General features: G+C 46.4%; 1 protein-coding gene across 1 annotated transcript; it reads left to right on the forward strand.

Annotated features, from left to right (window-relative positions):
- Positions 1-6,716: 6,716 nt before the first annotated feature.
- On the forward strand, positions 6,717-10,746 carry LOC128311819 (uncharacterized; the record flags this gene model as incomplete). Its single annotated transcript, XM_053203454.1, is given in 3 exon segments — positions 6,717-6,935; positions 6,938-9,022; positions 9,095-10,746. Coding segments are annotated over 3 exon segments (3,435 nt in total), but the record flags the coding sequence as incomplete, so codon positions are not given.
- Between the last annotated feature and the right edge of the window lie 215 nt (positions 10,747-10,961).

The following is a 10,961-nucleotide window of genomic DNA, read 5'->3' on the forward strand; positions in this document are numbered from 1 at the left end:
AACAAGGGATATTTGATGCCTTTGAGTGGGATGTGACTTCCAGACAATCCTCGTGTTAGGATCAGTTTGGGGCCATAATTCTCTGTGTCTCATAAGCCTTTCTTGATTTGCAGTTTATTTATACAGGAAAGACAGGCTGTTACAGCTCTGTGTTCCATGGTCACTCACCCGGAGCCACCTTGGGTTTCTGACACCCCTGGGAATGTCTGTGGGAGTGATCATGGCATTTTCCCCAAGAGCCTGTGTATTTCTGCAGTGATAATTGTGATTGAGGAAAGATGTAACGTTAACTGGTGCCTCTCAGAGCAGCAATTTTACCATGAGTAACCCATGGGGCAGATGGGATCTCTCTTAGATAGCCTCACTGACGGGCCTCTTTCCCTCCATCCTGGAAATCAGCATCACTGCCCGGAAAAGCTCCTGCAATTCTGCCTCCTGTGTGATCCATCAGTTGGCAGGCTTGGTAGCCAGAGCTGAGCATGTGGTGAAAAACACCTTCAGTCCCACCAGTATGGGCTCTGAAGCCTTTGGCCATCACCACAGCGAACTTGAGCTTGAGCAGTGTAATGACTTCAGAAAGGTGGCTGCCGTTGTACCATCATATGGGAGAAGGAAAACTGGGTATTGCACGGGTGCAGTCCTCACTTTAACTCTCTGTGGGCCTATTGTGGTGATATATCTATATAGATATCTATATATCTATATAGATAGGTATCTATATAGATATATAGATAGATAGATATCTATATATATATATGCTCTAGAGAATGTGCCCCCTCCAGTGTCTGGAGAAAGAATAGACTCCCAGTAGCTGAAACCCCTAGATCTGGGTTCATTTCTCTGTATTTCCAGTACTCCCTGTGACACTGAGATACCTGGGTGGCTCAGTTAAGCATCTGACTCTAGTTTTTAGCTCAGGTCATGTCTCACAGTTGGTGAGATTGAGCCACACATCTGGCTCTGCCCTGACAGCATAGAGTCTGCTTGGGATTCTCTCTCTCCTCTCTCTGCCCCTCCCCCCACTCCCATACCCTCCCTCCCTCCCTCTCTCTCTCTCAAGAAATAAGCAAACTTAAAAATAAAGTAACTTTTCAGGGTGGGAAGGAAATGTCAATAAGAGGGGTATAGCCAGCACCTAGAAGTTTTGTTTCATTGTATAAGCTACACTGTTAGTATATATTAATGAATGAATAGTATATATGAATGAATAGGTCATTATATTTGTGTTTAGTAGGAAAAAATGCCTTAAATATGGGTCTTTTGTTTTAAGGCAACTACCATAAATTATTTCAAATGCATAAATTTTAAATACAAAAAGAGGATCTGTTCTGCTCAATGGATAGTAGGAAAAAGATCCCCAAAATATATAACAAATGCACAATTGAGAAAAAGATGTCAGTAATAAATACTCATATAGCTTTAGAATAGTGGTATATTAAAGTCACCAATTAAGAGCCAAGACTATCAGGCTGCATCATTTTAAAGGATCCAAAATGTTTTTTCCACAAAAGACATTCAGAACAAAAGGACTCAGAATTAATTAAAACAAATGGGTAGTAGAAGATAAGTGAAGTAAGTTCATAATATATGATTAGAATAGAATTCAAGGCAAAAAAACAACTTATTAGAAATGGAAAGGTGTTATATAATGGGAAAAAGAACCAAATGGCAAGAAGATATATTGATAATAGACACATGTATGCAACAACATGGCCTCAAATTATATGAAACAAAAAATGACCAAACTGCAGGTGAAGTATGTATATCAAGAATTTTTACTATGGAATTAATAATGTACACCACTCAATTAGCCATTAGCTTTCGGAATCCCCTCCAAAATGCATGGCTCAAAGTTGGCTCTGCAAATACCCCCTGTCGATATGATAGATTTAAGAAAACATACAGTGTTTACAACCACAAAGGGGTGATAGAGTTTATTAATAATAAGATTATGACTACTTTTCACAAAACCATTTATTAAATAAGTCAATATGTCTCATATTGATTTGTAACACTGCTCTTACATGCTAATATTCTTCTGCCCTTTTCTCCTGTATTGATAATCACCTATGTTAGTAATACACTTTTATTACTAGTAGAACAAAGGTACTTTATACTTCTCTTTTTCAAAATGCTCTTGGCAATTTTTGCACATTTATTCTTCCAGAAGAAAGTTAGAATTTGCGGTTTGGATTTTTTATGGCATTGGGTTTTCTAGGTAGACAATTGCATCATCTGTAAATAATAGTAAATCTTAGTTCACATTTTTGTTCTTTTTGTATCATGTAGAACTTCCTGACAATGTTGAGATAAAAATGATAATAGGTACCCTTGATGATGAAGGCTATTGATTTCAAATGGAACTTCTTCATCATCTTAAGAAAGTATCTTTCTTTGGGGCACCTGGGTGGCTCAGTCGGTTAACAGCTTCGGCTCAGGTCATGATCTCCCAGTTCATGGTTTGAGCCCCGCATGGGGCTGTGTGCTGACAGCTCAGATCCTGGAACCTGCTTCAGATTCTGTGTCTCCCCCTCTCTCTGTCCCTCCCCGACTCGCGCTCTGTCTGCATCTCTCTCTCAAAAAATGAATAAACATTAAAAAAAATTAAAAAAAAGAAAGTATCTTTCTTCTTATTGTATACTACCATGAGTTTTTAAAGATCATAAATGAATATAAAATATTATCAAAATATCTTTTGGTACTAACCACATAATCTTATGGCTTTTCTCCTCTTAATGATAATACATTTCCAGGCATAAAAACTAATAATAACATTTAATATATTTGAGTGCTTACTACATGCTAGGCTGTAATAAATGATTCACAGAATTGACTCCTTTAATCTTTACAGCTGCATAAAGTAAATAGTATCAGAGTTCCATTTTATGAAGAAACTGAGATATAGGACATGAAGCAGGTTGACCAAAGCCACACAGATAGCAGATCCATATCAAGATGCAAACCTGTTCCTAGGCTATCTGGCTCCATAGTCAGGTGTCTTAAATCATTACATTGCTTCTTCATGAACTCTACTAGGTGAGAGGATATGTATTAAAATACACTTGCAAATTCAATGCGCTTATGATTTATTAAGGATTTTGTACCACCATTGTTAAGTTTAATATTGGGGCTATGCTAATGTCATCAAATGAGTTTGCAAGCTTTTGAACTTTTAATGCTTTAGGTTAATGTAAGGAGTATGAAAACTATCTGAGCTTTAAGTTTTATATAATTCACCTGTAAAACTTTCTTATAGCGTTCCTTTAGGTTTTAAGTTTTCTCAGAGTTCTTAAGGTTTTTAAATTCTGCTGTGGTTATTCTATTCTATTGTTATTCTACCTATCCTTGATTTACATGTATCTTCATGAAATTTGTTATTTAAATTTCTTTGCATATATTAGCAAATTGTACTTTTTTATTATAATTTAAAATCTTCACATTTGACATTGTATTTTTCTTCTCATTCTGGATGCGGTGTATCTGTATTTTCCCTTTTCCTTTCCCTCACTTACTTTACCAGAAATTTCTATTTAATTGAAATTTTCAAGACTGAGCTTTAATATTTTCCAATTCTACCATTTCCTTGTTTTTAATTCACTAATTTCTTTGCTGACCACTCAATTCCCTTCTCCCAGATAATTGTTGAAAAGTTTGTTGAGCAAGTCTCTTCCTTGATTTCTGAGTTGAATTATTAAGTTAAACTGCATATATTTTGTCTTGATTACTTGTATTTAACCACTTCTTCGACCCCCCGCTGACTCCTTCCTGATCCAAGTCACCATTATGTTTTACATGAACTGTAACAACAATCTCCCAACTGATCTCCCTGTTTCTATCCTCTTTATATAGACAATCCTGGAGTGATCTTTTAAACATGTAAGTCACATTGTGTCTATCCCCTGGTCAAAACCTTCCAGTCTCCCCATCTCACTCAGAATAAAAGTCAGAATCCTACAGTAGCCCAAGAGGTACTGCGTGATCCGACCCCATATCATTTCTCTGATCTCCCTACCTGCCAACTAACCCACTGCCTGCTCCACTCCCAGCTTCCTGAGGGCCTTTGAACTTACTGTTTGCTCTGCCTGCAATGCTCTTCCCCCAAAGTCTGCATGACTGACTCTCTCCCTTCCTGCAGAACTCTGCTGAAACATCACCTTCTCAGAGATGGCTTCCCTGACCACTGTACAAAATAGCATTCCTTCCTGAACACTCTCCATCCTCTTTATTCAGCCTTATTTTACCCAAAGAACTTATCATTATATGAGATATTATACATATTTGGGGGGGGGGCGGGTGGAGTTGTTCACTGTCTTCCACTAGCATGTAACTCTATGAAGGAAGTTAAAATTTTTTAAAATCTATATCCCTGGAGCATAAAAAAAATTCTAGAACAGTATAGTGTTATGCCCAGAATTCATGATCCCCAAATACCGCCAGGGAGCCGAGTCCGATGTAAAAGCAAAAAAGCTTTTATTCGAGCTAGGCTCTTTTGCTTTTACATCGGACTCGGCTCCCTGGCGGTATTTGGGGATCACGAATTCTGGGCATAACATTTGGGGGCTCGGCCCGGGATCCCCAAGACCCCCGAGGGACCCTCGACCCGGAGAGCCTGACTGGCCACGGTTAGTGTCTGTCTGTTTGTTCTGTCTTTTCTGTGTGAGCTCATTTAATTCTGGTAGTGCCCGACGCAGTCTAAGTGGACGCACTGGACGACCACGGGCTGGGAGTTTCAGAAGACGTTCCGATTCTCCCTTCTGGAGGGACGTGGAATCCCCTCATCTGTTTTGGAGGGACATGGAATCCCCTCAAAGGTCTGAGACGAGGCGGGTCGCTCCCGCTGGTCAGTGTGAGGCCGTCGTATTTGGAGGGACGGGGAATCCCCTCATCGCTTTTGGAGGGACGTGGAATCCCCTCAAAGGTCTAAGCTGGCTTTCAGTTTTGCTTCCATGGAGTTGGAAGACTTTCTAGGGGCCCTCTGTTTGTCTGTTTTTGTGTTTCTCTGTTTTGTTCTGTGGACTTACTGGACTGACGTTATGGGACAGACTCAGACTACTCCTCTAAGTATTATGATTGATCACTTTAAGGATGTGAGGGGAAGAGCTAACAACCTCAGTGTGGAAGTCTGAAAGGGTCGGTGGCAGTTTTTTTTTTTTTCTAGCGAGTGGCCAACTTTCAATGTCGGATGGCCACCAGAGGGGACCTTCGACCTCCCTACCATCCACCGAGTCAGGAGTATCATCTTTCAGCCTAAGACGGGCCATCTTGATCAGCTCCCTTACATTATCACTTGGCAGGACCTTGTAGAAGACCCACCCTCTTGGCTTAAGCCCTTCCTAGCCCGGCTCCCTCCGGAGCCAAAACCCATTCTTGCTTTGCAGGGGACAAAGAAGAAGAAAAGTCTTATCCAGCCTTCAGCACCCCTCTACCCTGTCTTACAGGGGGCTACTGAAGAAGAATTAATTTTTCCTCCCCCGTATAGCCCCTCTAGGATGCCGGAAGAACACCATCCTCCCCCTCTGGGGGAGGCAGACACTGTTCCGAGAGCGGGAGGCGGAAACGCTCCAGTGGGAAGCCCGCCCTTTACCAGACAAAGGGCTCAGAGGGAGCAATCCGCCTCCGCCACCTACGCCGACTCCACTATTCTGCCCCTGCGAGCCACCGGACCCCCAGACGTGGAGGGGAATCAGCCCCATCACTATTGGCCTTTCGCCACTAGTGACCTCTACAATTGGAAAGCTCAGAATCCTAAGTTTTCCGAGAAACCAGCAGGGCTTATTGATTTATTAGACTCTGTTCTTTTTACCCATCAGCTCACGTGGGACGATTGCCAGCAGCTTTTGCAGGTCCTGTTCATGACTGAAGAAAGAGAAAGAATCCTCAATGGGGCCCGAAAACTAGTTCCGGGCGCAGACAGGAATCCCACCACCCACCAGGCTCAGATAGAGCCTCCCCTTAACTCGGCCCCAGTGGGATTTCAACATGGCAGAAGGTAAGGAGAGGCTCTGGGTCTACCGCCAGACTCTAATGGGGGGGGTCTCCGAATGGCTGCTAGAAAGCCAACCAATTTGGCCAAGGTAGGAAATGTACAACAGGGAAAAGATGAATCTCCGGCTGCCTTTTTAGAACAGATCATGGAGGCATTCCGTACCTATACCCCCATGGATCCAGAGGCTCCGGAAAGCAAGGCAGCTATTATCATGGCCTTTGTAAACCCATCGGCCATAGACATTAGGAGAAAATTACAGAAAATAGACTAGGAGAAAAAAGTCTGCAGGACTTACTGGTGGTAGCTGAAAAGGTATATAATAACCGGGAGCCTCCTGAGGACAAGCAGGCTCGCGCCATGGCGGCTGCCAGCAGTAAGCAGACTCGAGACCTGGCCAGAATACTACTAGCTACCACTGCTGACTCCCCCGAGGAATGAGACCGCCGCCATCTCCGGCAGCTGGCAGACGATGCAAGAAAAGGTAAAGGAACCACCAAGGGGGGGAAGCAGAGGCTGCAGAAGGATCAGTGCGCATACTGCAAGGAGATAGGGCATTGGGCCCGAGATTGTCCAAAAAGGGCCGGCGGGAAGGGAAGCAAGACTGATCGAGTAAAAGTCCTAGAGCTAGATGAACTAAGTGATTAGGGGAGTCGGGGTTCGGACCTTCTTCCCGAACCCAGGGTAACTCTTAAAGTGGAGGGGACCCCTGTTGACTTCCTTGTCGACCGGAGCACAACATTCAGTCCTCCGCACCCCACAAGGAAAACTAGCCAGCAAGAAGTCCTGGGTACAAGGGGCAACTGGTATGAGCCAGTATTCATGGACTACCCGAAGAACAGAAGATTTGGGAACGGGCCGGGTATCCCACTCCTTTATGGTAATACCAGAATGCCCCTACCCGCTATTAGGACGGGACTTACTGACCAAGATTGGAGCTCAGATAACTTTCAGACAAGGGGGGGGCCTCAGATCACCAATGGCAAGGGCCACCCCATCCAGGTACTGACCATGAAACTGGAGGATGAATACCGCCTCCACCAGGAGGCGCTCCCGAGAGAGGATAATATAGACAGATGGCTACAAGAATTCCCCTCGGTTTGGGCAGAGAGGTGGGGAATGGGACTAGCCGCTCACAGGACCCCAGTCCTGGTAGAGCTCAAGCCAGGAGAGAGTCCGGTAAGGATCAAACAATACCCCATGTCTCAGGAGGCCCGGAAGGGGATCCAGCCACACATCCGGAGACTACGAAGCCTAGGGGTACTAGTTCCTTGCCAGTCTGCCTGGAACACCCCCCTACTGCCGGTCAAAAAGCCTCACACAAATGACTACCAACCTGTACAAGACCTCCGGGAAGTAAATAAGAGGGTCGCGGACATACACCCAACTGTTCCCAACCAATATACTCTCTTGAGCTCCTTGGCGCCCTCCAGGGTCTGGTATACTGTACTAGATTTAAAGGACGCCTTCTTCAGTCTGCCGCTGGCACCCCAGAGCCAACCCTTGTTCGCCTTTGAGTGGCATGATCCGGAGGAGGGCTATAGTGGGCAACTCACCTGGACACGGCTACCTCAGGGATTCAAAAATTCACCCACCATCTTCGACGAGGCACTACACGAGGACCTGGGTGAGTACAGAAGGGAGCACCCTGGCCTCACCCTTCTACAGTACGTAGATGACATCCTGATTGCTGCCGACCCGGCCAAAGACTGTGAGCGAGGGACCCAGGACCTGCTGGCTACCCTGGGGGCCTTAGGGTACCAGGCATCCACGAAGAAGGCTCAGATATGCAGGGAGAGGGTAAGTTACCTGGGATATATCCTGGAGGGCGGACAGCGGTGGTTATCAGATGCCAGAAAAGAAACTGTCCTAAAGATCCCTACTCCCACCTCCCGAAGAGAAGTGAGGGAATTCCTAGGATCAGCGGGCTACTGCCGCCTCTGGGTTCCAGGTTTAGCTGAGATTGCCAGGCCCCTATATGAAGCTACCAAAGAGGGGAAAACATTCAAATGGACTGAAAAAGAAGAAATTGCCTTTAATCAGTTAAAAAAGGCCCTCCTAAGTGCCCCAGCCCTGGGCCTACCAGACATTACGAAACCCTTCCACCTCTTTGTAGATGAACATAAGGGAATAGCAAAAGGGGTTCTAACTCAAGCCTTAGGCCCCTGGAACCACCCAGTGGCTTACCTGTCTAAGAAACTAGACCCAGTGGCTGCCAGCTGGCCGCCATGCCTAAGAATTATTGCAGCGACACCACTCCTAGTCAAGGATGCAGACAAACTGACCCCAGGACAGGAGATCTGGATCACGACCCCACACGCCATTGAAGGGGCCCTGAAACAGCCTCCTGATAGATGGATGAGCAACACACGTGTGACTCATTACCAGAGCCTCCTACTCAACCCTCCACGAGTGCGGTTCCACCCCAGTGCAGCCCTCAATCCTGCAACCCTGCTGCCCGACCCTGACCTAGGTGCTCCATTACATGGCTGTGCGGGAATCCTGGAACAAGTACATGGATTCCGGACGGACCTGACCGACCGGCCCCTCCCCGATGCCGAGGCTACTTGGTTCACTGATGGCAGCAGCTTTGTGCGAGACGGACACAGGTATGCGGGTGCAGCGGTGGTCACCGAAATGGACACCGTATGGGCGGAGGCTCTACCCTCCGGAACGTCAGCCCAGCAAGCAGAGCTCATAGCCCTCACCAAGGTGCTGATGCTGGGAGCTGGAAAACGGCTTAACATCTACACAGACAGCTGTTATGCGTTTGCCACAGCTCATATTCATGGAGCAATTTATCAGAAGAGGGGGTTACTGACGGCAGAAGGACGGACTATAAAAAATAAGCAGGAGATACTTAACCTGCTTATGGCCTTATGGCTTCCTGCCAAGCTAGCCATTATCCACTGCCAAGGGCACCAAAAAGCTGATAACCCAGTAGCTAGAGGTAATTGAAAGGCTGACCAGGCAGCCAAGGCAGTCGCCCTTACTTCAGTCCCCACCATGACCATACAACTACCAGACCCGGGAGACCCAGTTTTACCAGACCAGCCCAAATACTCCCAGGAAGAGTTATAGCAGATCAAGAAACTCCCCATGGCCCAGGAGATAAAGGGACGGTGGTATACACCTAACAAGGAGCACGTGCTGCCAGACCGGCTCGGAGTCTCAATATTAGAGCACATGCATCGGTCTACTCACATGGGGGCCCAAAAATTAAAAGACTTAATCCGACATGCTGGAATCAAGATTCACCAACAGGACACCAAAATAGAGCAAGTTGTATCTGCCTGCAAGACCTGCCAACTCACCAATGAGAGAGCCACATCAAATAAAAAAGGAACCAGGCTCAGAGGCACCAGACTGGGAGCCCAATGGGAAGTCGACTTCACTGAAGTCAAACCAGGAAAGTATGGTTATAAATATCTTTTAGTATTTACAGACACCTTCTCTGGCTGGGTGGAGGCATACCCAACCAAGCATGAAACGGCTCAGACGGTGGCTAAGAAGCTACTAGAAGACATTTTACCCAGGTATGGTTGTCCTGCCATGGTAGGATCAGACAATGGACCAGCTTTTATCTCGCAGGTAACACAGGCAGTAGCCAAGGCAGTGGGGGCAAACTGGAAATTACATTGTGCTTATAGGCCCCAGAGCTCAGGACAGGTAGAAAGAATGAATAGAACCCTAAAAGAGACCCTTACCAAATTAACCATGGAGACTGGCGGGGACTGGGTGACCCTCCTACCGTACGCCCTTTACCGGGTTAGAAACACTCCTTACACTCTGGGTTTTACTCCCTACGAGATCATGTTTGGCAGGCCACCCCCTGTTATTCCCAGCCTTCGAGCTGAACTTATTGCTGAGTTTAAAGATCAAGAACTTTTTCTTTCCTTGAGAGGGCTCCAGAGGGCGCATGAGGACATTTGGCCGCGCCTCCTTGCCATCTACAAGGCTGGCCCGACCCCGACACCTCACCAGTACAGGCTGGGAGACTGGGTCTACGTCAAGAGGCACCACCAAGAGACCCTCGAGCCACGCTGGAGGGGACCCTACATCGTGGTGCTGACAACCCCCACTGCTCTCAAAGTAGACGGCATCACGACCTGGGTCCATCACACCCACGTTCGGCCAGCGGACCCCTCCTCGATCCGGAAGGACTTCGTCACGCGATGGGCCATCAGTCGGGACCAACACAACCCGCTCAAGCTCAAGCTACAGCGCATTCGACCCACCTAATATTGGTAACTCTGTTAACTCTGCTTGTCATTGCTCATGCTGCCGGGAGTCCCCACACCCCCCCAAACATCACCTGGCAGATCATAGACACCAGCTCAGGGACAATACTTAATCAGACCTCCCAGAGCTACCCCAGGGACACTTGCTTCCCAGAACTTTGCGTAAACCTCCAAACTCTGTTCCCCTTAACACCATAAATGCAGCCGGTCCCATGATTGGGTCCGTAAGCTACATGACAAGGGGGGAATGAAAGGGCGGGCCTATGCTGGCCGACTCCATCTTGTTCTGTGTCCTTCACCTTGACCACACCTCCTCCCCTTGAGCAACCCCCTCCCCCACCTGCCTAACAGAACTCAGACCCTTCCCCAGCCAATCGGCTGAGGCCATAGCCATTACCTCACCAACTGCCCCTAGGCCCCAATAAAACCTTTGTGCTTTTGAAACTCACTCTCTCTCCCTGGTATCTCACCGCTGCGTCAGTGCAGGTAGGGGTTTGAGCTCCAGCTAGCTCTAATAAAGGCTCTTTTGCTTTTACATTGGACTTGGCTCCCTGGCGGTATTTGGGGATCACGAATTCTGGGCATAACATATAGCCCTTCAATAAATATTATTTAGTGAAGAAATAAATAATGAAACTCTGTAAGGTTTTTCTCTGACTTCATCTTTAACCATTCATCATGTTCTGAGATGTGAAGTTGCCATTCTTAAAATTGTCTTTAATTTTCCTTTTGATATC

Source organism: Acinonyx jubatus, chromosome D1, assembly GCF_027475565.1.
Source record: "Acinonyx jubatus isolate Ajub_Pintada_27869175 chromosome D1, VMU_Ajub_asm_v1.0, whole genome shotgun sequence".
NCBI lineage: Eukaryota > Metazoa > Chordata > Mammalia > Carnivora > Felidae > Acinonyx > Acinonyx jubatus.